At 47.2% G+C, this 27,853-nt stretch overlaps 1 protein-coding gene across 1 annotated transcript in view; it reads right to left on the minus strand.

Annotated features, from left to right (window-relative positions):
* The window catches only part of CELF2 (CUGBP Elav-like family member 2), a 529,514-nt gene that overhangs the window by 429,132 nt on the left and 72,529 nt on the right, over window positions 1-27,853 (minus strand). Inside the window, exon 2 of the mRNA XM_077340258.1 lies at window positions 21,859-21,894. Coding sequence (XP_077196373.1) covers window positions 21,859-21,894 — 36 coding nt within the window. The remainder of the gene's footprint in view (window positions 1-21,858; window positions 21,895-27,853) is intronic.

The following is a 27,853-nucleotide window of genomic DNA, read 5'->3' on the forward strand; positions in this document are numbered from 1 at the left end:
CCATGGAAGCGTAGCCTGAGAAAGCCAAATCCCTTGAGAAATCAGAGGCCAAGCAGGGCCGAATCCTGGCTATTGTTTGGATGGGAGACCTCCAAGGAACATGAGGGTCGTGATGTAGAGGCAGGTAAAGGCAGACCGCCTTCAAACATCTCCAGCCTGGCTGCCCGGCAGTCCTAGGATCTCTTGACTGTACAACACACATGCCATATGACTGATTGACGGATTGACGGATTGACGGATTGACAGAATGAATGAATGAATGAATGAATGAATGAATGAATGAATGAATGAATGAATGAATGAATGAATGAATGAATGAATGAGAAGAATCCCGACAGGCCATCTAGTCCGGCCCCTGGATACATGCAGGATCCGTCTGAAGTATCCCTGACCAAGTTTTTATCCAGCTGCTGCTTGGAAAGACCTTAGATGGAAGCCTACCTAAGAAGTCCAGGATCACTAAGCAGAGGGAGGGGATGCTACGTCTTTGCGTTAGATCTTACAAGCTAAGCAATGTTGTTCTTGAAAAAGAGTTGGTTTTTATACCCCACTTTTCTCTACCAGAAGGAGTCTCAAAGCGGCTTACAGTCGCCTTCCCTTTCCTCTCCCCACAACAGACACCCTGTGAGGTAAGAGGGGCTGAGAGAGCCCTGATATTACTAAAGAAGAAGAAGAAGAAGAGCTAGTTCTTTTATGCCACATTTCTCTGCCAGAAGGAGTCTCAAAGTGGTTTACAATCCCCTTCCCTTTCCTCTCCCCACAACAGACACCCTGTGAGGTAGGAGGGGCTGAGAGAGCCCTGATATTACTGCTCGGTCAGAACAGCTCTATCAGTGCTGTGGTGAGCCCAAAGTCACCCAGCTGGCTACATATGAAACAGCAGGGAATCAAACCCAGCTCACCAGATTAGAAAACCACACACCTAACCGCTACACCAATAAGAATGTATTTTCATGATAGCAGGGTATAAAACCCAACTTTTCTCTCCTGTGTCTCAGCCCAAGGCCTCTCACATCACCTCCTGCCTGATCCGTTTAACTGGAGATGCCGAGGATTGAACCTGCGACCTTCTGCATGACAGGCAGGTGTTCAACCACTGAGCTACACACCCCTTCTCATGATTGGAACTTTGCATGAGGCTACCTTCTACTGAATCTGATCCCTGGTCCATCAAGGTCATTATTGTCTAGTCACACTTTAGGAGCTCTCCCAGGTCTCAGGCAGAGGTCTTTCCCATCAGTCACCACCTTGTCCTTTTGCCTGGAGATGCCGGGGATTGAACCTGGGACCTTCTGTATGCCAAGCAGATGCTCTACCACTGAGCCACAGCTCCTTCTCACAGCTCTCCGGCATCTCAGGCAGAGGTCTTTCCCATCACTTAATATCTGGTCCTTTTGCCTGGATATGCCAAGGATTGAACCTGGGACCTTCACTGGCAATCTTCCCCCTCACTGGCCGTCTTCAAGCAAAGGTTGGATACACACTTTTCTTGGATGCTTTAGGATGCTTAGGGCTGATCCTGCGTTGAGCAGGGGGTTGGACTAGATGGCCTGTATGGCCCCTTCCAACTCTATGATTCTATGATCATTTCAATTTCAGCCCGCTTACAAATAATCCCTAGCACAGAATTGGCCCTTCCCCACCCATTGTGGCTCTCTAAGCCCACATCTGTGTCTCCCCCTGCATTCCGGGCTGATTCCAAATTTGACCCATGAGAAATGCGCCAAAGCATATTCAGGAGTTCCCACCGAGGCAGAAGAATCTTTGATAAAGCTAGCCACAATCTCCCCTCCTCCCCCCCCCCCTGCACACCGCTATTTAACAGCCTTTTCCGATGACGGCGTTCAATTCTTTCCCGAGGTATTCAGTATACACATCCCCTGATTATGGAAACTTGATAAGCGGAGATAGGATTTCATAATGAAAACTCCCCAAGGGAAGCATGCAGATGTGCTGTAAAAACATATTGACATCCCGTACCTTGTCCCCAGGTAGCGTATTAACACTTTCTTCCTTTCAAGAGAAAACAATGTTACATTTTTGACAATAATAGCAAAGGAGTCCCCCGAGCCATTTACTAGGGTCTCGGAGAGAACTCCCGAAGTTAAAATTAATAAAGAAAAGGGGAGGGGGGCTGCAATGCAGGGGGGGGGGAAACCACGGTGGAGAAATGAACGGAAGAGATTTCAAATATGTTTTTGGGATCTGGATATTTTCGGAATGACCCCAGAGGGCTCTCGGCTTGGCTTTCACGAATATTTGCCCTGCCGCCTCCACAATATTATTGCTATTGCTATTGCTATTGCTATTGCTATTGGTATTGCTATTGCTATTGCTATTGCTATTGCTATTGCTATTGCTATTGCTATTGCTATTGCTATTGCTATTGCTATTGTTTGGGATGTATTGCCTGCCACTCTTGACCAATAATTTAAATAAATACAACCTACCAAGCATGGCAGCAGCCAACCCCTCATTTACCCCCCGCTGGGGACTGGGGAATGGTTGACCACCACAGATGGAACGTGGTGGAATGCTCCTCCTTGGGGGGGGGGCATAGATCTTCTCTTCGTCCTGGCCTCAACCATAGACCTGGTGGAGGAGCTCCATTTTGCAGGCCCGGCGGAAAGCCGGAATCTCCCGCCGGGTCCGCAGTTCCCCCGGGAGCTCATTCCACCAGGAAGGGGCCAGGACCGAAAAGGCCCTGGCCCTGGTCGAGGCAAATGACTTTTGAGCCTGGAAGCCATTTGAAAAGTGATCTGGCTATGTCCAGTAGGTCTCCTAATGACCTGTTTAACTGAACCTGTTGGTGGGTTTATTATTATTTTTTTTTTGCTTTGCTTAATTGTGTATTGGTAGTTATGGACTCCCGAGAATGTTTCATCGCTTTGACCTTGCGCGCCAATGTAACCTTTTAGGAATGCCTGCAGTTTCTGAGGGCCACCGCTGGCTTTTTGCATAGGTACGCAGGATGGAGGAGATTGTTCTTTCACCTGGCATGTTAATGAGCATGCAGGCCTCAAATTGGAGGCAGGGGTTGTACGGGAGACAGAAAGGTGTGCTAGGGTGCTTGCCCATTACGTTTAGCAAGGGAAAGCCTTGCTTTCTGTTCGTTTGCCTTTTTTCAGAGCCGAGATTCTTTTTCGACGATGAGTCTGCTTACTGGGGCCTCGACAGGTACCCGACACTGGATGGTTGCTAGATGGAGAAGCTCTAGAAAAGGCACTGCAAGGAGAAGGTTACCTCATGGAGACACAGAGTGCCCTGCAGAGGGAGGTGTAATTCAGTAAGGTAAAGGTAAAGGTATCCCCTGTGCAAGCACCTGGTCATGTCTGACCCTTGGGGTGACGCCCTCCAGCGTTTTCATGGCAGACTCAATACGGGGTGGTTTGCCATTCCCTTCCCCGGTCATTACCGTTTACCCCCCAGCGAGCAAGCTGGGTCCTCATTTTACCGACCTCGGAAGGATGGAGTCAACCTTGAGCCGGCTGCTGGGATCGAACTCCCAGCCTCATGGGCAGAGCTTTCAGACGGCTGCCTTACCACTCTGCGCCACAAGAGGCTCTTGTGTAATTCAGTAAGTGACCACAAACAAGAAGGAATAGAATTTAGGGTTGAGTGCTCTGGTGTGCTTTGGCCATTTGAGCGAGCACCAATGCCCAATGCAGCCAGCACCGCCGCATGGAGGGGAGGGATGGCGTAGCCGCCCGCATGCTCTCCGAAGTGGCCGAAGTGCACCAGAGCGCTCAACCCTAGAATATATGTCTCAAAAGATATGTCTCGGGCACATTAGTCTCTTAAGGTTTCAACCTGTGGTTGACCTGAAACTGCTCCAAACCCAAGTTTTGAGGTCAAATATTTGTCAGCTATCAAGTCCAACCAGTTTCTCTCGCAGGTTGGCTTTCTGAGGGCAAGGAGTTTGGTGGGCCTTTTTGAGGGGAAGGAAGACAACTTAAAACATATGTGCCCACCCTTATTGCCCAAAGTAGTAGAAGAGAAAAGAGGGGTAGAAATGAAGTTCCATCAATCAATCAACAAATACAGGCCAGATGGGGTCTTATGAGTTCGTCGGCTCTTCATGAGAATTAGAGTTATGGGGAAGAGTGTTATGGCTGCCGAATCCCTGTTTGGGGCAGGGGAAACTCTAGCTTCTGTTGTCTGGGGACAAGAAAAAATTAAGATCCCCAATACTTTGAGCATTATGACACCATTTCTGGGGAAACCCCAGAAGTGACTGCGGTCGTTCTAGGAACTGCTGGAAACTCTACGGTTTTACCATAGAGTTCATGCTGATTCCTAGAGCTACCATGGTAACGCCCCGGTTTTTGCAGAAGTGATGTCATCACGCTCACAATAGTGTCTCCTTATCATGTTCTCACCCAACCGCCCCGTCGTTTGCCACATTCTGTTTGGCAAGCCTGAGAAAGGCAAATTTCACTAACATTTCCATGGCCTTGTAAAAACGCCTCATATTTTCATATCTAAGGGATTCCATGTAAACAGGAACGTGCTCTGTCTAGACATTTTAACAAGAAGAGGGCCTGAACCAACATTTTGAATCTACTTTATACGCATCTTTATCCAGCTGCCAAATTGAGACCCCTCTTCTTTTATCCATAACATGTTTACTAAAAGAAAACAACCCAAGATAATAATTTTAAAAAGGGACGCAAAAGGAAAGGAGAGATTGCATAACAAATCACAAGTCTCAAAAATTATTCCGCACTGCCGGGCGCAGATGAGAAAATATTTCTCCCCGAGATCCGCTTCATTACAATCCTCAAGACGTTCTTGGCAAAATATAATAGTCCTCGCTTCAAACATTTTACCTTTCATGACGGATGTATTTTACAACTACATTATTACTTTCATTGTAACGACATAACTCAGAACGCTCTAAACACTCAAAAGACAACAATTTGCACTATTAATAAATTGAAACATGGACTCTCCCCTCCAGGAAGTCACTCTAGATCAGGGATTCCCAATCAGGGCTCCCTGAAGCCCGAGGAGTTGGTGAGAGCTCCCCAGAGGTTCCCCGGTTCTTCCCCTATACCCTGTCTTTCCCCCACACCCCAGATCCCTCAGATGGCAGAGCATGCAAGTCAACCGGTGAGCCGTCCTTGATCACAAGTTCCCTTTTATGTGCTACAGAATGTTGCAAGCTGTCTTGGCTCCCGGGGAAACGTGGCATCACAGTCTGAAAATAAACTTAACACTATGAAATTTTGAACTCTGGTGCTGGAGAAGACTCTTGCGAGTCCCTTGGACTGCAAGGCGAACAAACCGGTCAGTCCTAGAGGAGATCAGCCCTGACTGCTCCGTAGAAGGCCAGATCCTGAAGAGGAAACTCAAGTACTTTGGCCACCTCATGAGAAGGAAGGACTCCCTGGAGAAGAGCCTAATGCTGGGAGCGATCGAGGGCAAAAGAAGAAGGGGACGACAGAGAATGAGGTGGCTGGATGGAGTCACTGAAGCAGTCGGTGCAAACTTAAATGGACTCCGGGGAATGGTAGAGGACAGGAAGGCCTGGAGGATCATTGTCCATGGGGTCGCGATGGGTCGGACACGACTTCGCGCCTAACAACAACAAAATATGAACTGTAAAGGTTGGCTTGCCAACTGTTTGGCAATGTATTTGTTTGTTTGTTTATTTGTTGATTTATTCGTCACATTTATATATATCGCCCCTATCGAGCCCACCATTGCAGGGCGGTTTGCAGAATGTAATAAATACCAAAAAAAAAATGTATATTTTAAAATCATTAAAACAGTTAAAAACAGGGGTAGACAGTGAGAGCTATCTAGATCAGGGGTAGTCAAAACTGCGGCCCTCCAGATGTCCATGGACTACAATTCCCATGAGCCCCTGCCAAGGGGCTCATGGGAATTGTAGTCCATGGCCATCTGGAGGGCCGCAGTTGGACTACCCCTGATCTAGATTGTGGCGGGGGAATGCTCTTTTTTTCCAGGCAAGCTTCAGCCGTGAGCCCGGACGAATATCTCCCTCTTACAATCGCATGAATCGAACGGCATTTGCGGATGGATGTTCCAATTCACGATCTTCCGAACAAATAAGCCTTTAACTAAAGAGGGTTTATACCACAGGGGCCGATGGCAGCAGGGATCCCTCCACGCCATCTGAGAACGGATGGAGCTTGCCACAGTTGGCAGCGGGACAGGCGGAAGCAAAGATGCACCCCTAGACCGATCCGCTCTGACAACCATGGTCGATACCTGCCGTCCTCACCACAGGCCCCACACTGGGAAACATCTGCCGCCAAACACCCAGCGAGCTTGCCAAATGTGCGACGAATTAATAAAATGTCATTTCTCGAAGGCCAAACGTAGAACACATGTAACAATATCCCCAACAAATTGTTTTCCTGTAACGAGAGCGTCGGCTCGGGTTTTGACGACACTCCATCGTTATTGCGGAATATGGGATGTGTTAAGGACAGCAGTGGACTTCAACAGCTAATTCAGGGGTAGTCAAACTGCGGCCCTCCAGATGTCCATGGACTACAATTCCCAGGAGCCCTTGCCAGCATTCGCTGGCGAATGCTGGCAGGGGCTCCTGGGAATTGTAGTCCATGGACATCTGGAGGGCCGCAGTTTGACTACCCCTGCGCTAATTCATAATGAAACCAAACCGACTTGTTTTACAAATTTGGGGACGGGCATCGGGCCGCCGTGGCCCTTCTGCCATAGTGGTGTCGTGGGTAAGAGCTGCAGACTCTAACCTGGAGATCCGGGGATTTTTTAGACTTTTGTGGGGGTTTGTATGAGGGTTTTATTTATTTATTTTATTTATTTATTTATTATATTTATATACGGCCCTCCGTAAATCGCCACAAGTCCCTCAGTGAAAGTGGCAGGATAGAAATCGAAACATTAAAAAAAATAAGTAAATTCCTCCAAGTGCAGCCAATCATGTAAAGCTGGACTGCTCAAAGTTCTCTCAAGAGCTGTTCTTGTAAAGCAGTTCTATCTGAGCTCTCTCAGCGCCATGTACCTCACAATGGGTATGTTGCAGGGAGAGGAAGGGAAAGGTGTCTGTCAGCCACTTTGGGTAATGTAAATTGGGGCATTAAACAACCAACTCTTTTTCTTCTTCACAATTTTATCAGCGGTCTCAGCACATTTGAACCAAGGTGTGGCCAACTGTTTGCCCTCTGCTTTTCAGCCAGAATTTTGTAGTGTTTAAGAGCAGCGGCTTCTAATCTGGCAAGCCGGCTTTGATTTCCTGCTCCTCCACATGCACCTTGGGCTAGTCACAGCCCTGGTAGAGCTGTTCTGACCAAGCAGGAATATCAGGGCTTTCTCAGCCTCATCCACCTCACAGGGTGTCTGTTGTGGGGAGAGGAAGAGAAGGCAAATGGAAGCCACTTTGAGACTCCTTCGGGTAGAAAAAATTGGCATATAAAAACCAACTCTTCTTCTTCTTCTTCAGTAATATCAGGGTTCTCTCAGCTTCCCCTCCCTCACAGGGTGCCTGTTGTGGGGAGAGGAAAGGGAAGGCCTATGTAAGCCAATTTGAGCCTCCTTTGGGTAGAGAAAAGTGGCATAGAAGAACCAAATATTCTTCTTCTTCTTCAGTAATCTCAGGGCTCTCTCAGCCCCACTTCCTTCATAGGGTGTCTGTTGTGGGGAGAGGAAAGGGAAGGTGACTGTAAGCTGCTTTGAGACTCCTTCGGGCAGTCAAAAGTGGTGTTTAAAAGCAACTCTTCTTCTTCATCATGAAGGGTGGGAGGAAACAATCCCCACATCTGCTTTCCACCCCTTGCTGCCTCATGCACAGCCCAGAAAACTAAAGCACAAAAGTCCACTGACCTTGGAGGGGATCTTATCTTCATCCCTGCCTCATCTCCCGCCAAGTGCACAATTGCATCCCATCCAAGAGCACGGCTGTGTGCCACACCCCTGATGCCTAGCGGATGCCAACTTAATTATCGAGCTTAGCTAGAGGCCGGGCCGTTCCAAGCCCCAGATCAGGTCTGCTTCACGGAACACGGGAGAATGAGGTGGGGGAGATGCCAGCGACCTGACACATGCTATTATGTAGTGCCCCGTTTGAGATGGCAAGTGGTAGGATCCAATTCTGACTATTCCACTGGATAAAAAACACCATGGAAGGACAAAACTAGCCAAGCAAAGGGTATGCTTCATACACACACACACAAACACAAACACAACTCCTGCAGATACTTTGCAGATTTTCAATTTGCAGTTTAAAAAAAAAACATGGTGGAGGGAAGACTGTTTGTTTGTTTGTTTGTTTGTTTGTTTGTTTGTTTGTTTGGTTGGTTGGTTGGTTGGTTGGTTGGTTGGTTGGTTGGTTACTGCCCTCCCCTGAGGCTCAGGTGGTTTACATAAAACCCAGAAAACAGTAGATAGAACTTAGTTTTTCATGGTGTAGTGGTTAGGAGTGTGAACTTCTAACCTGGCATGCCGAGTTCGATTCTGCGCTCCCCCACATGCAGCCAGCTGGGTGACCTTGGGCTCACCACAGCACGGATAAAACTGTTCTGACGGAGCAGGAATATCAGGGCTCTCTCAGCCTCACCCACCCCACAGGGGATCAGTTGTGAGAAGAGGAAAGGGAAGGTGACTGTAAGCCGCTTTGAGCCTCCTCCAGGTAGAGAAAAGCGGCATATAAGAACCAACTCTTCATAATAATAATAATAATAATAACAACAACAACAACATTAAACTATAACATAGGTAACAGAGTACAAACAGGTCCAGAGCAGAACGCATGGGTAGATTTCTGGGAGGGAGGGAGGGAGCAGGGGCCCTGTGGATGTTGCTGGTCACCTGGTCTCAACCAAATGCCTGGCGGAAGAGCTCCCCTCTGCAGGCCCTGCAGAACTGGTTTAGCTCAGGGGCAGAGCTTCTGCTTAGCACGCAGAAAGTCCTAGGTTCAATCCCCGGCATCTCCAGCTAAATCAATGGACTGTTATGAAATGAAGAGGTTTTTGGACCAACCATTAGGAAAAGCTTCGTGACAGTAAGAACAAATCCTCAGTGGAACAGGCTACATTGGGAGGTGGTGGATTCTCCGCCTTTGGAAGTTTTTAAGCAGAGGCTAGATCAGGGTAGTCAAACTGCAGCCCTCCAGATGTCCATAGACTACAATTCCCATAAGCCCCTGCCAGCAATGGGAATTGTAGTCCATGGACATCTGGAGGGCCACAGTTTGACTACCCCTGAATAGTCATCTTACAGAAATGCTGATTCTGTTAACTTTGGCAGATTATGATTGGGTTGTGGGCAGGAGGGATTGTGGGCCTTTCTTGCACAGCCAGAGAAATGTTTATTCCCTTCTGAGGCAGACTGTGAGAGGGGAGGGCGGGAAAAGACGAGTCAGTTGTGGCTCTAACATGGCTGTTTCTTACATGGGCAGATTAATGCCAGTTGTCACTCCGGGGTCACAAAGAGATTTTCTTCCATCCCAGATTGACCCAGAGATGCTGGAGGTTTCCTACCTTCCACTTTAGGTGGGGAGGTTGCTTTGAGAGAGACGGTTTGAGGTCCTGGCTAAGAGCAGCAGCTTCTAATCTGGCAAGCCCGGTTTGATGCCCCCTTCCTCCTCCACTTGCAGCCAGCTGGGGGACCGTGGGCTAGTCCCAGTCCTGATAGTTCTGCTCTCACAGAGTAGTCTCTGTGAGAATTTTTAAACAAAGGCCGGATAGCCATCTGACGGAGAGGCTGATTCTGTGAAGGTTCAAGGGGGTGGCAGGTGACAGTGGATGAGCGAGAGGGTTGCGAGTGTCCTGCATTGTACAGGGGGTTGGACTAGATGACTCAGGAGGTCCCTTCCAACTCTGTTATTCCATGATTCTCTCAGCCTCCCTCACATGGTGTCTGTTGCGGGGAGAGGAAAGGAAGGCCACTCTGAGATTCCTTCGGGCACTGAAAAGCAGAGAATAAAAACCAACTCGTCTTCTTCTGCATTGTCCAGGTGGCTGAACAACACGACCTTTGTAGCCCCTTCCAGCTCTCTGTTGGCACTGCAATTTTCTACCGCACTCCCTGCATGTGTGAGCCAGACTGGAGAACGGAGTCAAATTTAGATGATGTGGGGTGTTTTTGTCCCTGTGGCAATGTTTCTGATACGGCCCAATGAATCAAGAAGTCAGAATCACAGAATCACAGAATCGTAGAGTTGGAAGGGGCCATACAGGCCATCTAGTCCAACCCCCTGCTCAACGCAGGATCAGCCCTAAGCATCCTAAAGCATCCAAGAAAAGTGTGTATCCAACCTTTGCTTGAAGACTGCCAGTGAGGGGGAGCTCACCACCTCCTTAGGCAGCCGATTCCACTGCTGAACTACTCTTGACTGTGAAAATATTTTTCCTGATATCTAGCCTATATCGTTGTACTTGAAGTTTAAACCCATTACTGCGTGTCCTCTCCTCTGCAGCCAACGGAAACAGCATCCTGCCCTCCTCCAAATGACACCCTTTCAGATACTTAAAGAGGGCTCTCATGTCCCCTCTCAACCTCCTTTTCTCCAGGCTGAACATTCCCAAGTCCCTCAACCTATCTTCAAAGGGCTTGGTCCCTTGGCCCCAGATCATCCTCGTCGCTCTCCTCTGGACCCTTTCAATTTTATCTACCTCCCTCTTGAAGTGAGGCCTCCAGAACTGCACACAGTACTCCAGGAGACAACTCCTCCAAGTGACAACCTCTCAGATACTTAAAGAGGGCTATCATGTCCCCTCTCAACCTCCTTTTCTCCAGGCTGATTACGAAGCACTACAAAGTCTACGAAGCACTGCCCTTAGCCAGATCCAAGGGGCCACATGGGATTAGGAGACCATCCCAGGCCATGAAGAAGACCCAGTCCAAAATCAAAGGGTGGCCCAGAGCAGCCTCTTTCGTTCTTCGTCTTCTGTTTGGGAAGCTGACCATTCTCCTGCACATCAGAGGCGCTTGGCGGCAGCCCATTCCCCAAGTCTGCTCTCTTTCCAATTTTTCAATCACTGCTCGATGGAAACATGCGCTCGCACACCGTCTCATTTTTCATTTTTCTGAGGGCGCCCATTCTTCAGCGCAACCTCAATTACGAATTGATCGGCTGCGAGGCTGAGACTATCATAAAGAAATGTTCTCTTCCTCCAAATCTAAAATATATAGATAGATATAGAAGAGATCAGGATCACACACGGAGATTCTAGCCAGACCCAAACTTCAATACATCCTTTATATGCACTCCTTCAATCACGGTGGCGGGGGCATAAGGAAATCACTACCCGAAGGAGTCTCAAAGCGGCTTACATTTGCCTTCCCTTTTCTCTCCCCACAACAGACACCCTGTGAAGGAGGTGAGGCATAGGCCCATTACGCACAGAGTGGAAGGTCCGCATTCGGGTTGGAATGGCGGCGGCTAAAATCACCAATTATGCACGCTGCAGGCGGCAACCGGACGCAGAGTCAACATATGCCACCGAAAAAGCCACGTTAGCGAGATGTGGAAGAAAGTGGAGCTTCCCGGGACCAGGGCGCAACCAGAAGTGACTCCGGAGTAGCCACGTGCATAATCGGATACCCTGGGTTTTGTCGTCATTGCGTTCCATCCCGTGCATAAGTGGTTTACTTCGCTTCTTCTTCCTCCGCGTTCTTCATGCCACCGTTTCAGCGGCCGTGCATAATAGGCCTGAGAGAGCCCTGATATTACTGAAGAAGAAGAAGAGTTGGTTCTTATATGCTGCTTTTCTCTACCCAAAGCGACTTACAGTCGCCTTCCCTTTCCTCTCCCCACAACAGGCACCCTATGAGGGAGGTGAGGCTGAGAGAGCCCTGATATTACTGAAGAAGAAGAAGAGTTGGTTATTCTATGTCGGTTTTCACTACCTAAAGGAGTCTCAAAACAGCTTACAACTGCTTTCCCTTCTTCTCCCCACAACAGATACCTTGTGAGATCGGTAGGGCTGAGAGAGCTCTGACAGAACTGCTCTGTGAGAACAACTCTAATAGGACGGTGTTGAGCCCAAGGTCACCCAGCTGACTGGATGTGGATGAGCAGGGAATCAAACCCGGCATGCAAGATTAGAAGCCGTCACTCTTAACCAAGAAGCCATGCTGGCTCTCAGCGGGAGAGACATGAAAAAGGGGACAGACGGAGAGGTCAGGATCACACCCTGATGGACATGGACAAATGAAGCAACATGCAATCAGGCTGCAGTTGAGAGGGGAAACCAAAGAGTTACGTCAAGGGCTTCACTGAAAAAGTGGCTCTTAAGGTTTGACACCCAGCTGTTCCGGCGAGGGAATCCCAAGCAGAAGGGATAGCGAGGGGGAACATGCCTGGAAGTTAACAGCTGGCTGCGCGTTAAATAATATTTTTATTATGATATTAAAAATCTTCCGTGGTAGCAGGGGGAAGGGGGAAATTCCCTGAAGAAATAGCCTGTTTGTTTCTTCCAAATGGGATTGTTCGGTAGATTCCAAGAGGGCCCTGCCTGGGTTTGGCAGAGAATAGGTGCAATATTTCAGATATTAAGGAAGGAAAAGGAAAGGGTGGGTGGGGGAGGGGAAGCGGTGTAAAAGACCGAAGTACAGGGGACGGTCTAAGCCAGGGGTAGTCAACCCGTGGTCCTCCAGATGTCCATGGACTACAATTCCCATGAGCCCCTGCCAGCAAACGCTGGCAGGGGCTCATGGGAATTGTAGTCCATGGGCATCTGGAGGACCACGGGTTGACTACCCCTGGTCTAAGCCACTGCTAGCCAGGTTGGCCGAGAACACACACGTACAGATCAACCCCCTGCTGTTTCCCCCCGTCAAGTCGTATCGTCCGCAGTCCGTGATATCCGAACGGGACTTCTGGGGATTCGATTGTTCCATGGCAGGAATAATAATTCATTTTCTTTCTTTCTTTTTTTTTTTTGCTCAATAAAACTCTCTCGCTGGGAAACTTCTCTCTACGCTGACAAGAGCCCCTGAAATGAAAGACATTCAATGTTGATTGATGAGGTGGCCGAAAGAACCTTGGAGTCCAAAAATTCTAGGACTCGGGCAGGGCCAAGCACAGAGAAAAAGGAGAAGGAGGAGAAGGAGGAGATGAAGGAGAAGAAGAAGAAGAAGAAGAAGAAGAAGAAGAAGAAGAAGAAGAACTGGTTCTTATATGCCATTTTTCTCTACCAGAAGGAGTCTCAAAGTGGCTTCCAGTCTCCTTCCCTTTCCTCTCCCCACAACAGACACCCTGTGAGGTGGGTGTGGCTGAGAGAGCCCTGATATTCCTGGTCAGTCAGAACAGCTTTATCAGTGCTGGTTGCATGTGGGGGAGCAGGGAATCAAACCCGGCTCACCAGATTAGAAGTCTGCACTCCTAACCGCTACACCAAACTGGCTCTCTTCAGGAGAAGAGACTTCAGGAAAAACAAGGTAATGTAGGGGTTCATTAATTGGGGAGGGGGATATGTTCTTGCAGCTTTTGTTGTTGTTAGGTGCGAAGTCATGTCCGACCCATCACGACCCCATGGACAATGAAACTCCAGGCCCTCCTGTCCCCTACCATTCCCCAGAGTCCATTTAAGTTTGCACCGACTGCTTCAGTGACTCCATCCAGCCACCTCATTCTCTGTCATCCCCTTCTTCTTTTGCCCTCCATCGCTCCCAGCATTAGGCTCTTCTCCAGGGAGTCCTTCCTTCTCATGAGGTGGCCAAAGTATTTGAGTTTCATCTTCAGGATCTGGCCTTCTAAAGAGCAGTCAGGGCTGATCTCCTCTAGGACTGACCGGTTTGTTCGCCTTGCAGTCCAAGGGACTCGCAAGAGTCTTCTCCAGCACCAGAGTTCAGAAGCCTCAATTCTTTGACGCTCAGCCTTCCTTATGGTCCAATGTTCACAGCCATACATGGCAACTGGGAAGACCATAGCCTTGACTAGACGCACTTTTGTTGGCAGGTTGATGTCTGTTCTTGCAGATAGTGCATGCCAATATGGTGGTTTAGTCCCATGCTCATTTCTAGCCCAGATGTCCTGGCCTGCCAGGTTCTGGTATCAGATCCTCCTCCAAAGGAAGACTTCAGAAGTTCACAGTTGTTCCAACCTGAGGTCAGGTTACCAGAAGTTTAAACTGGAGATGCCGGGGATTGAACCTGGGAACTTCTGCATGCCAAGCAGAGGCTCTGCCACTGAACAACATCCCCTGAACAACACACACACACACACATTACAAGATAGTAACTTTGCAGTCTCCAGCTATAAGCTGTGCACCAAATCGGACTAACTGTACGTAGATGGCAAAAGGCTAAATTCATTAGCGTTTGTAAAGCGTTTTAATAGTCACCGGCAGGTGGTAAAAATGGATGCCAATTTGAGTGCCAGGTAATTTGATAGGGTAATTATACGGCTTACTAAAATTAGAGGCTCTTTGCCAGGAGACTTTTGAAGCTCCGGCTACAGTTAGAATGTTAAACATCTGGAAAACCCTAACAGACAAGACTCACTCACGGCTTAAGTCTCATACATGCGGCTTTAGAACGGGGCTGGCTAGAAGGTGGATTTAAATAGTTACGGAAATACACTCTCCGTCCTGCTGTGGCCAGAGGGCCTCACTTCAGGCAGCGAAAGGGAGAATTGGAGGGGGCTGCAGCGGTCTTCAAACGCGGAAAGAGAAATCTAGAAAAGATCTACGTGGGCAATACCACAGAGTTCCCTTTATTCTACCATGTCTGGATGAAGATAAAGGTAAAAAGTATGTTAAGAGTTAGATCACTGTGCTTGTACTGATTATTTATGTATCTTGGTTTTTGTTTTACTTACTAGCAAGAAAGCCCATTGCAACCAGGAATGCAATGGGCGCTTGGACCCAGGGGACACTGGCAGGCGCAGATCTCTCTCTGTCTCTCTCACTTGCAGCAGGAGCCATAGCAGGTAATAAGGGCTGGTTTGCGGTTTGGCAGGGCTCTCTGTGTCTCTCTCTCAGGCGCTGGCTCCTGCAGCGTCTGAGAGGAACATGGCTGGCGTCCAGGGAAGGAGGGCGGGAGCTGTAGGTGCAGGGCCAATCAGGGTTGGGCCAGCACCCTGATTGGCCCTATTCTAACTCGGACACCCCGGAACGTTCCACCCCCCAGGCTGTTTCACAAATATTAAGAGAAGGAACACTGGGTAAGGATTTGCACCAAGCCTTTGTTGTACACCACCCTGAGATGAACCATTTTGAGGGGCAATATAGAAACTTCAAAAATAAACAAATGGGTATCCACATGTTATTAGGATGCTGGACTAGATGGACCACTGGTCTCATCCAGCAGGGTTCTTTTTATGTTCTCAGGTTGCTGGACTAGCTGGACCATTGGTCTAGATGGGGCACTTCTCTGATCCAGAAGGGCTCTTCTTATGTCCTAAGGATTCTGGACTAGATGGACCACTGCTCTGATCCAGCAGGGCTCTTCTGATGTTCTCAGGTTGCTGTACTAGCTGGACCATTGGTCTGATCCAGAAGGGCTCTCATGTTATTAGGATGCTGGACTAGATGGACCCCTGGTCCAATCTAATAGGGCTCTTCCAATATTATTATGATATTATGTGATCGCCTTCTTCTTCATAGCAATCCTAATCTTCCTTGGTGGTCTCCCATTTAAGTACTTGCTACGCTAACTCTGCTAGTCTGGGCCATTCAAGACTACTTTGCAGTTTTGGTTTTCATTTGTAAAGCCAACCTACTTTGGCTTTTCCTTACAAGCAGATGTATGCGTCTTCACTCAGAATGTATAATAAAAGCTTTAACATAACCCAGTGCTATAAAATACACCTCAACGTAATTCATAACAATCAGCAACTGAATCAGTGTTCTCTCTGGCAGCAGAGGGGTATTTCGGTTTAGAGGAGGGGACCCAGATGACGCTAAGTCGCTGTCCTGGCCCCAACCAAACACCTGGCGGAAGAGCTCCGTCTTACAGGCCCTGCGGAACTGAACCACCTCCCTCAGGGCCCTGAGATCTTCTGGGGAAATGTTCCACTAGGCAGGGGCCCGTACTGAAAAGGCCCTGGCTCTTGTTCCAGCCAGGCGGACTTCCCTCGGGCCGGGGACTACCAGCTGGGGGGCATTATTATTTTAAAATGTATTTTGTACTATGATTTATATTTTGGCAACTGTACCCTTGTATCTAAAACTGAGTTAAAGCTTTGGCAGCCAGATTTAGAGAGCTGCAGCTCTTAAAAAAGCATGACGAAGAAGGAGAGGGGGGAGGGAAATTAGGCCAGACCTATATGAAAATTTAAACTACAATGCCTTTGCTGCGCTCTCTCGCGAAGGCCCTAATAGGGTATATCCAAATCTCCAGAGATCAAGCAGTGTAATTTCTTTATCGTGTTCCATTTAAAATTTAATTGTGTCATCTACAGCAAAAAGAATCCGAGGCCTTCTAAATAGGTCAAAGAGACGAACATCGTTGCGCCGTTAGAAAGATTCGCCACGTGAAGCTTTTCCTCTTCGATACGCTGTTTTGTGCAAGATTGTTTGGCATGGGTAGGAAGGAAAGACAAGACGCAATCCAGGCCTTTGGAAGGCGATCAGGAAACAAAGAATTTTGAAGTTTGGCCTCCTTCCTTCCCTGTCACACTGAATCAGATTGAATACGAACCCTGTCTGAATTTGAAATTTTGAATCCAGTCAACAAGAACAATTAAAACAGCAAATCGTAGAAATCAATCGTGGACAGTGTAGTGTAGTGGTTAGACTAGGATCTTGGAGGGCCAGGTTCAAATCCCACTTTGCCCTGGAAACAAATCGAGTGACCTTTGTCCAGCAAAGTGCAAGGGGTTGGGCTAGATGACCCAGGAGGTCCCTTCGAACTCTATGATTCTAGGATTCCATGACCTTATGCCGGTCACATGCTCTCAGCCTAACCTCCCTCACAGAGTTCTTGCAAAGATAAAATAGAGGAGGCGGGAATTGTGTAAGCGGCTTTAGGTTTCCCTTGGTAAGAAAGGCTGGATATGTATGGAATTATAAACAAAAAAGAATTAAAAATTAATTCAAATAGAAACTGTCACTTAATTGCGCTCAACTTCCACATCTGGGAATGCCGCTGTCCATTAATCTTCAACCTTGACATTTTTATTTCCTTTACTATGTTCCTTTACCCAGAGGTGAACCCAAATGATTGATGACTTGCAGTCTTCAAGCAAAGGTTGGATACACACTTTTCTTGGATGCTTTAGGATGCTTTGGGCTGATCCTGCGTTGAAAAGGGGGTTGGACTAGATGGCCTGTATGGCCCCTTCCAACTCTATGATTCTATGACTCTATGACCCTATAAACGTAACTTGTTATTTCTGAGAGTCTTATATCTGGTAAACAGCTTCATGATGTGGTGTACTAACCCAAGAGCCAGTCTTTGCTTATATATGTGGTCTGGAAAAGGGGATAGAGCCGGATGCCTACTCCTGCCTCACCCCCCCCCCCATGTCTTTCCCCTCCTCAGTTCACCTTGGATGTGGCACAAAGGAAGGCCAGCTGACATCCCTTCCAACTCAGTTGGGCAGCTCCTCGAAGCCTGAGAAATATTTCAGAGAGTCAAAAGATTGTAAAAGGCTGCTGTAGAAGTTACAGAAGGCAGCAAAAGAGAGAAAGTCTGTGATATCTGATGATTCTCACAGCAGTGTTTGACGGAAAGAGAAACAGCAAATGAACTAAAGAGAGAGGGATATTCATAGAATCATCGAATCCTAGAATCAAAGAGTTGGGAGGGGTCATACAGGCCATCTAGTCCAACCCCCTGCTCAACGCAGGATCAGCCCAAAGCATCCTAAAGCATCCATATTAATACCGTGGTATTGTTGTTGTTCTTTTAAGGGACTCGGATATGTTAAATCAGAAGGCTCCATGGGTCGTTATTTACGTGGCTATCGACTGGCACAGGAAGGACATCCTTTGGCCTGGATTTCTTTTTCTTTCACGAACGACAGATCTCGTCCTAAAAGAGCTCTTACCCTCCGACTGCCAGAATGTGCCCGTCTGTAGATGCCGGCACTAATCTGAGCTCGGTTATTGATTCCCATCACCGCCGGCCACATATTGCTCGTATAAATCTAATTTTTTGTCAAGTAACATGTCGTTAGATTTTAATTTCTGACGGAGACGAGGATTTAGCCCCGAGATTAAGGTTATTAACTGGGTGAAAGAGAACCCACATGCACCCGGCAGGCTCTTAAAGAGTCTCTTTTTTAAACTTCAAAGCTTTGGGGGGGGAATGTAGGGGGGGCTACTTCTAATTGCTTTCCAATGCAAGGAAGACTGTATATTTCCACTATATCGACTGCCTGTTAATTGCTGGCCCAAGTGAGATTAGCCAGTCTAATTAAGTATAGGGCCCCCCCTCCCTCATAAAGAGATCTCAGCATCTTTTTTCCAACATGACGCAAGATGAACCTACATGCGAAATGATTCTAAAATGATGTGCCTGTTTTCTAAGGGTGATTTCATGTCCCCCCCCCACCTTTTCAGCTGGCACTATCTCTGCCTCAGCTCAATTTCTCCCTTGCGCAAAGTGTGTTTCAAATACTTTTGCTAGGTTGTTTTGTCTTTTCTGCACCAAGCTTTCCCGTCTACAATTGGATGTCCTCTGGGGTATGCCACCCCCCAAAAAAGGGTCAAAATAAGGAAAATGTGCTCAAGCCTCTATAGGGCAAAGCGTAAAACTGAATATTAATATTTATTAAAATTAGAAACCTAAGCCTTAAAACAGGGGTAGTCAAACTGTGGCCCTCCAGATGTCCATGGTCTACAATTCCCATGAGCCCCTGCCAGCATTCACTTCAAAATAAGATACAGACACGCCACAACAATGAACATAAGGAACATTTTATTTTCATGGAAGTTTTAACTCATGACAATGACAAATCAATGGGAACCCTGAGCTTGTTTCACTGCAACCAGATAGTCCCATCTGGGGGTGATGGGAGACAAGGACACCCGAAGTGTGTTGTAAAGGGCTGGGGGGGGGATGAAGTAAAGGGCCAGGGGGGGGGGAGGCATCGTTCGGGGCCCACCTCCAATTAGTCGACGGACCACATGTGGTCCGCAACCCACAGGTTGGGGATCGCTACTCTAAGGTGCTCCTCAACTCAAGCTGTTCTCCTGCAGGCCACCCTGCTACCCTCGGACCTCTTTGGAACGTTTCCCCCTAGCTAGGTGGAAACGTCAGCGTACCTTGGCCATTCGGAAACTTGAAAACCACAAACCTCAAAGGGTCACGGACTAGCCATTAACTAACGGATAAGCAAAATGACTTCTGGAGCCTCGTTTCCAGTTATTCTCCTGCATAGACGAAGCTATCAAGAAGACACCACCTAAACAAGGGGCCAGACACACAAGCTGACAATTAATATTCACAACTCAACGCCGCCCTCCAAGCAGCTGTCCAGAAATAAAGAACCGTCCCCCAACAAAATACAGCCAAATAGCCAAATATTTAGCAAAACCAGTAAGAGACCCAACTCTTGGTTTTTGTTTGTTTGTTTGTTTTTTAATGCTAGCTTTTCCTCTTCCTTTGGAATATACAAAAAAAGAGAAAAGAAATGCCACGGTTAATAAATATTCTTGTTAAAATGTTTGTTAACAAGCTGTAGTATAATTGCAATGAGGATATCGCTGCTTTCATGTTACACATTTTCATTATGAATAAACATCAAACTGCAATACAATATTCACCCGACACCCCCTCCCCACCCCCATCCGAAAGCTCATTAAAAAATAGCCCAGTGGAATAATAATGAACAGGCAGCGGCAGAATGAGAAACAAAGCGGAAGCAAGACTTTGCACAACTGATATGTTTGACTCTGCGGTTGTCTTTGCCAAAGGGGGGGAGGGAGGGTTACCCGAGAAAGTCCTGGGGGGTTACCCGAGAAAGTCCATTACAAAGCAAAAATTCACTTACTGACTGACTGGGTTGAACTGCACTAATATCATATAGTATCAACCTTCAGCTGCAACGAATTCACTGAGGGTTAAACGCTACACTGACACTGCTCCCTACTCAAAATACATGAACAAGAGCTGGATCGAGATGGGTAGCCGTGCGAGCTGTACCAGGAGGAAAGAGCAAGAATCTAGTAGCAAACTTTAATACTAACCACATCGGTGATAGCGTATGCTGTTTCATATGAGCTCACTTCAGATACAGCTCGATCGTGAGCCCATCTGTCCTATATGTTGGAAAGTGGGGTTATTTCAGACACAGTGCATCCCCCCTGGACTGAATCAAGATCTAGGTTTCCTGTCTCATTATCAATGCTGCTCCCTTTGGCAGATATCATCTAATGGATCTGATGAAGGAGGCTTTGACTTCTTCAAAAGTCATACTAACAAAATCTTGCTGGTGTCTACTCAAACCTGGGAACATACGGGACGCCACCCACAATTTTGGAATATTGGTTATTTTATCCTCAATTCCTTTCATAATAATCCCAAAGACAGAGATTGGTCTTTTGCACCACTGTAGCACACTGGGTTGATATTTCCATTGAGCTAACTACTGCGACCCCAAGATCTTTTACACAGACCCAGCATGGCAACCCCTCTTAAACGGTATCCCAAAATGAAAAGGATCAGGGGCCTGATCCCAACAAATAAACGAGTGCCTCTGGTTGGCTTCCATCATTCTTCCATGTCAATGGCCAACCTTGGAACGACTTCCATTACCAGTCCAACACGCAGATATTAACTGATACGGATGTTCTTCAAACATACGGTGGTGTGATTCTCCCTCTGTACCTCTTTAGTCAAACCAAGATAATTGAATCTTGAATCTTTGAAGTGCTACAGAAGGAACTTGCAGCACACGCAAAAGGAGAAGATGGAAGGGAAGACACATCCAAGCATCTCCAAGTCTGAAAATGAAGCTGGGTCTCTAAGCATGTCAAGAAATCCTCTAGAATCTAGAGCAACCATTCTCAATGGGGTCACATGGTCCTCTGAGGGGCCCCAGTACATGTGAAGAGGGACACAGATTGAAAAATGTAAGAAGAGTTTATGGGGGGGGGGCAAAGGGTTTATGGGGGATCCAAGTAACTGAACTGATGAAATACCCTTTTGGTCACATAAGATGTTGTTAATTGCGAAAATGTTCGACCTTTGTTAAGGGAATGGGGGGGGAATCATGTCATATGATCTTTTGTGCATGCTTTAATTGATTGTTGTTATGTGCGAAGTCGTGTCCGACCCATCGCGACCCCATGGACAGTGATCCTCCAGGCCTTCCTGTCCTGCTTTAATTGATACATTCAAGGAAAAAAGAACTCTTGGTTGAGTGTTCTAGAAATCTCTCTCGTGCATACATAAGGCGAGGAACATTAAGTATAGTCAATCCACTCTTAGCTTAGGCCTTTCTTAGCCTATTGCACAAACAGCCACCCTAATGCAGGGGTCTTGAACAAGAGAACTAAAAGGGCCATGGCCAAAATACAGTTGAGAAGGCTGAGCTAGAGACCCATTCCAGTCCTTCAGACACAAATCAAGAAAACACCCAAAGCAAAACCGACGTCATGAACAGCGTTTTCAAAGGCCTAATCTGCCAGAAGGTCCACCACAGGGATGTTTGTCCTTAGCCAATGGGTTGCCCGTTCAAAATCATGCCATTTTTAAAATACATTTCCACGATATTCTAGGGTCCCAAGATTCCTTTCTCAGCTGCTTTTGTCTAATACCGTGGCTTGCCCTTTCTCTGAATCCTGTCTATCGTAAGGATTGCTTCTCATACAAATGTTCCTTTCCCCCCTCAAACAACTGACAGGCTGTCTTGGACACTTCAGTTTTTTTTGTTTTTTTTTTGAAAGGCTGTGCTTCCTTCCAGAAGCGATCCAACGCCAACACGGATTTGGTTTAGTGGAACAGCTTGCTTACCTTGGTAGAGTTCCAGATAGCTCTGTGGCAGTCTCTCTGCAAATCAAAAAGAGAAAGAGAGAGAGAGAGAGAAGGGAAACTTTGTTAGTATGTTTAAAAGCTTGGTCCTAATCACTCTGGCAACGGGGACAAGAACGGCATGAAAAGCAGCCAGTTTTAACATAAAGGCAGGGCATCAACTGAGTCAAAATAACATTGTGTCCTGTTTGGTGTAGTGGTTAAGAGTGCGGACTTCTAATCTGGCATGCCGGGTTCGATTCTGCGCTCCCCCACATGCAGCCAGCTGGGTGACCTTGGGCTCCCCACAGCACTGATAAAACTGTTCTGACCGAGCAGGAATATCAGGGCTCTCTCAGCCTCACCCACCCCACAGGGCGTCTGTCGTGGGGAGAGGAATGGGAAGGCAATCCATGCGACGGTCACCTCTAGACTGGACTTTCGCTCCCCGCCCCCCCTCAGAACACCACCTATACACTCTGGACCTGTTTGTATGTTGCAATGTTGTATTGTTTATTGGTTATACAATTATAATGTTACATGTTTACAATTATCAGTTATTATTGCATGGTTATTCAAATGTTTTATAGACGGTTCCATGTATTGTTCTTATGTTATTATGTAAACCGCCCTGAGCCCCCGGGGAGGGCGGTATATAAATATAATAAATTAAAAAATAAGCCTCCTCCTCCTCCTCCTCCCCCCTCCTCCTCCTCTTCTATATTTGGGTCCTGTTAGAATCTCTCTGTGTGACCCCGATCGCTTCTATATATATATATATCTATATATTTTACATTTGGAGGAAGAGAATCACTATTTACCGATGCTACTCTTACCATTGTTGTTTATTTAATCTTGTTATTATGTTCTGCTGTACTTGTTCCATGTTCTCTGTAACCGCCCTGAGCCACAGGGGAGGGTGCACCCTGACTGGCCCTGCCTTGCTGCTCCCGCCCGCCGTTCCTGGACTCTAGCCTCTTTGCTCTCAGACATGCCTGAGTGCCTGGAGCCAGCATCAGGTAAGGGGAGAGGGCCCTGGGCAAAGGGTTGTGGTGGAGGGCCTGCTAATGTGGGCCTCTTGGCCTGCTAAGTAGGGCCGACTAACAAGGACCTCTTGGCCTACTAGCCTGGCCCTGCTAACGAGGGCCTTCCAGCCTGCTAACGAGCTGGCCAACCCCCGCCTGCCCTTCTTGATCCATCTGCCAGCTGCGGCCCAAAGCCATCTTAAGCTGCCTGGCCAGGGGCCAGGGGAGGAGACCCTTTCAAGGCCCGATCTTAGGAACGGGCTTTGAAGCTAGTATAGATATAAATAAATTAATCTTCATAAGCTGAGCTGGGCAATAGACACACCTGTCCCCACCCACTTTCTGAAAACACTTGGCATGTGAGTGGGGGCACCATGCTAGGGACCCCTAGTCTATAAGCTTTCCACAGATATGTGGTGGGCCAACTTTGGAGAACGCATGCTGGACTAGATAGGCCCCATGATGTCATTTTTATAAATTTTTCATATTTTTTTCCCTCTGTAAAACTAATTTGTATCTTTGGATCTTAACTCCTACTCTCCAGATTGAAATTTCATTAAAAAAAAAACCCAACAATCTGCTGTGAATAAAATGGTGAACCTCTGACTCATACTTCAGCAGAACTGAATCGTTTGTATGCCTAATTGTACTCAAATCAAAATGTCATCATTTTGGTGGATGAAAGTCTCGCTTGAACATGGCAGGGGGGTAATGGTTTTGGACACGACAATGTAGCTCAGAAGTCAAAACACCCTTTCTTCAAAAGGGCAAAAGAGGGAGAGATGGAAAGGTGAGGAACCAGGGATTCTAAAATTCACTTTGCAGAGAAGCATGGCAAATCCAAATCCCCATTTGGGAATGAGTTATGGAGCCTCACAGCCCAGCCAGATATGGTGTCATACCAGAGGGCAGGGTCCATGGCTCAGTGGTAGAGCACATGGTTTGCATGCAGATGATGGCACATGCCCCAGCATTTAAAATCCAGTTAAAAGGATTAGGTGACGTGAAAGACCTTTCCCTTGGACCTTGAAGATGTGCTTCTTGACTGAACAGGCAATCCTGGACCTTGATAGATCAGTGGTCTGACTCAACTGCATGTGTGCAAAGCCAAGATGAAAAAGTTGAATCCTACAGCAATGAACCACAGCACGAACTGGCTCGTGAACACCTGTATGGCAATGTTGGCCGGTTTGTAGTTTGCAAACTGAAGTTAATGGAAAGTCAACTGGTTCAAACTTTCCACGGACTTTCAAGCTGTTCATTTTGGTTCGTGAATGGATACATTTCAAGACAGACTGTCTCCACTCAATCATCATGTTTACCCAATTTCAAAGGAGCAGTTCCTTGTGAGTTTAATGTATGTCTGACGTTTTCCCCAAAAGCCCTTTCCTAGAGGCCTCTTCTTTAGAAGTCCAATCTGCACACAACTTGGAGGGCAAGTCCTCTAGCTTGCATAGGATCTGTTCTATACACTCCTGAACCTGATCTGTCATATTCCCAGAAAGCACTTTCCTGGGGCACTGGAGGCCATAACTTGGACCTCATATATCCAATCCTCATTTAACTTGGAAAGCAGGTAGAGAAGAGCCAGTTACAGATATCCCATCAGTTGTGTGCCTTCAGTATGCTGCGTGGCCATTCTACCACATCACCAGACTGGTTCCTTTGACACCTAAAAGTCCATGATGGTTCGTGGATCACGCACTGGACATGCCAAGAACCAAAAACTGTTGCATATTCCCAGTTTATGCCCATTCCTAGTCCGGGCCAAAATTCTAACGATTTATCCAAGTACCTTTGTGGATCAACCCAACCACGACAATCCACTATTTATTGCAGGAAACCAAGTGCCCACACAAAATTAAGTGATGGTGTTTAAAAAAAAGGTAAAGGTATCCCCTGTGCAAGCACCGGGTCATGTCTGACCCTTGGGGTGACGCCCTCTAGCGTTTTCATGGCAGACTCAATATGGGGTGGTTTGCCAGTGCCTTCCCCAGTCATTACCGTTTACCCCCCAGCAAGCTGGGCACTCATTTTACCAACCTCGGAAGGATGGAAGGCTGAGTCAACCTTGAGCGGGCTGCTGGTATTGAACTCCCAGCCTCATGGGCAGACAGCTTTAGACAGCATTTCTGCCGCTTACCACTCTGCGCCATAAGAGGCTCTGATGGTATTTAGAGAAGGCATTAAACCCAATGATGATCTGCATGGATTTCAGCTAGGAAAAAAGGGGGAACTTCTTTTGTGCACTTAGAAGCAAACTGCTGAGGGACATTTAAACAACCCCAATTGGCTAAAGATATTGATCTTACATCTTGGGTGAATAATGGTCCCAGTCAGAAATGCCCTTATTTCCTCACTGGCTATTCAAGGAAAAGACAGGAAACGGTTCAATGTTTACGTTACGAAGAGGAAACGGCATTCGCTACTCAACAGCATTTCTGTCTTTTAGGAATTTCTGTCTTTTCTTGCTTTGGATGATGTCACCCAAACACTATGGCTATACTCTTGCACATAGCTTGCATTAAAAAACAAAAAAACAGAGGCATGTGAATACATGGGGCTGCCTTGTACTGAATCAGACCCTTGATCCAGCAAGGTCAGCGAAGGAGAAGGAGAAGGAGAAGGAGAAGGAGAAGGAGAAGGAGAAGGAGAAGGAGAAGGAGAAGGAGAAGGAGAAGGAGAAGGAGAAGGAGAAGGAGAAGGAGAAGGAGAAGGAGAAGGAGAAGGAGAAGGAGAAGGAGAAGGAGAAGGAGAAGGAGAAGGAGAAGGAGAAGGAGAAGGAGAAGGAGAAGAAGAAGAAGAAGAAGAAGAAGAGTTCGTTCTTATATGCCGCTTTTCTCTACCCCAATGAGTCTCAAAGCGACATTTCTTTTCTTGATTGAAGTATGCCACGACTGGAAAAAAAACAAAATAATTCCTAGCTGTGGGTTTAAAAGATCCTGGCTCTGGTTGAGGCCAATTTTATTATTTTTACATATTTTTATTTATGTATTTATTTACTTATTTAGATTTTTATACCGCCCTTCCCTACAGCTCTGGACAGTTTACATAAAACACTGTAGAACATTTATATAACAGATAACCCTTATGATATAACATACCAACTAGGACAGCATTTCAGCATGTTCGGAGTAGGCGTATGCATACACAAACAAATTGATACCATTTTGGATGTGGCCCAAAACAACTCAGTGCAATCCAGTACGCATGAATGCCCCTCCACTTTTTTGGCTTCAACCGAATTCAAAAAAGATTCAGGGAGATTGCACATCCATGTCCTAGCCAGCTTCTCAAGCAAAGTTGCCTGCAAAGATAGAGGGGAGCATTTAAAGGGAGGGGGCCTAACAGATTATAATGATAACCCTGTGGCCACTCCCTTTAAATTCCTCCTCAGCTTGAGGAGGGATTTAAAGGGAACAGGCAGCATGGCTATCATTATCAGTTGTTAAGTGGCAACCTGGTCCTTTGAATACTCGCCAGACCTTGGCAAGTATGCTGAACAGCAGGTATGCTGAACAGGTATGGTATGCTGAATATGCCCCACCTTCCCCCATGCTTGCCCATCCTTCGGTTTCACCAGCTATTGTATTTAAATAGAAATAATAATTTAAGCATGCAAGAAAAAAAAATTAAAATTAAAATAGTATTAAAAGTGCCACACTGGGTAGCAGTGTGTGTGAATGCGACATCGGGATAATTGTGAACTGTAAGTTAAATATGAACAGACAGTGTGATGGGGCGGTAAAGAAGGCAAATGCAGTCTTGGGCTGTGTCAACAGAGGCATCACTTCAAAATCACAAGATATCATAGTCCTCCTGTGTACTGCATTGGTCAGGCCCCACCTGGAGGGCTGTGTGCGACTCTGGAGGCCTCACTTCAGAAAGGATGTGGAGAAAATTGAAAGGGTACAGAGGAGAGTGGCGAGGATGATCCGGGGCCTGGGGACCAAGCCCTGTGAGGAAAGGATGAGGTGCTTGGGAATGTTCAGCCTGGAAAATAAAAGGCTGAGAGGGGATAGGATTGCCATCTTTAAGGACTTGAAAGGTTGTCACTTAGAGGAGGGCAGGGAAAGGTCCCTGTTCACAACAGAGGAGAGAATCCACAGTAATGGGTTTAAACTACATGGAGGATGATATCAGCTAGGTGTCAGGTGAAAAAAATCACAGACAGAGTAGTTCAGCTGCCTCAGGAGGTGGGAAGCTCCCCTTCACTGGTGGTCTTCAAGCAGCGGCTGGACAGATCCTTCTCCTGGATGCTTGAGGCTGATCCTGCACTGAGCAGCGGGTGGGACTAGATGGCCTGGATGGCCCCTTCCCACTCTAGGATTCCAGGAGTCTAGTTCAGCAGTGGAAGGGGCTGCCTAAGGAGGTGGGGAGCTCCCCCTCACTGGTGGTCTTCAAGCAGCGGCTGGACAGATCTTTCTCTTGGATGTTTGAGGCTGATCCTGCACTGAGCAGCGGGTGGGACTAGATGGCCTGGATGGCCCCTTCCCACTCTAGGATTCTAGGAGTCTAGTTCAGCAGTGGAAGGGGCTGCCTAAGGAGGTGGGGAGCTCCCCCTCACTGGCCAACTTCAAGCAGATCCTTATCCTAGATGCTTGCGGCTGATCCTGCCTTGAGCAGGGGGTGGACTAGATGGCTAGTAGGGCCCCTTCCCACTCTTCTATTCTCCATCTGAGAGCTGATGTCACATCCAACAGAAACTTCTGAGATAAAACATCACTTCCAGGCAAACCCAGTATAATGCTGTCGCCAGGGCCTTCCCCAGGGTCTCCCACCACCTGCCTGGCAACTCCAACAGGCATGGCGGTCGCTGAGGAACTGGGAGGATTTGAAGGGAGAAAAAGTGCTCACAATGTCAGCTGTGAGGTACTAGTGTGAAGACAGAGAAGCTACATTTTGTATATTAAATTATCCCAGCACAAAAATCCACCACTGTCTGCAGGTGTTTAGAATACAACAATCTGGGT

This window comes from Paroedura picta, chromosome 5, assembly GCF_049243985.1.
Source record: "Paroedura picta isolate Pp20150507F chromosome 5, Ppicta_v3.0, whole genome shotgun sequence".
In the NCBI taxonomy this organism is placed as follows: Eukaryota; Metazoa; Chordata; class Lepidosauria; order Squamata; family Gekkonidae; genus Paroedura; species Paroedura picta.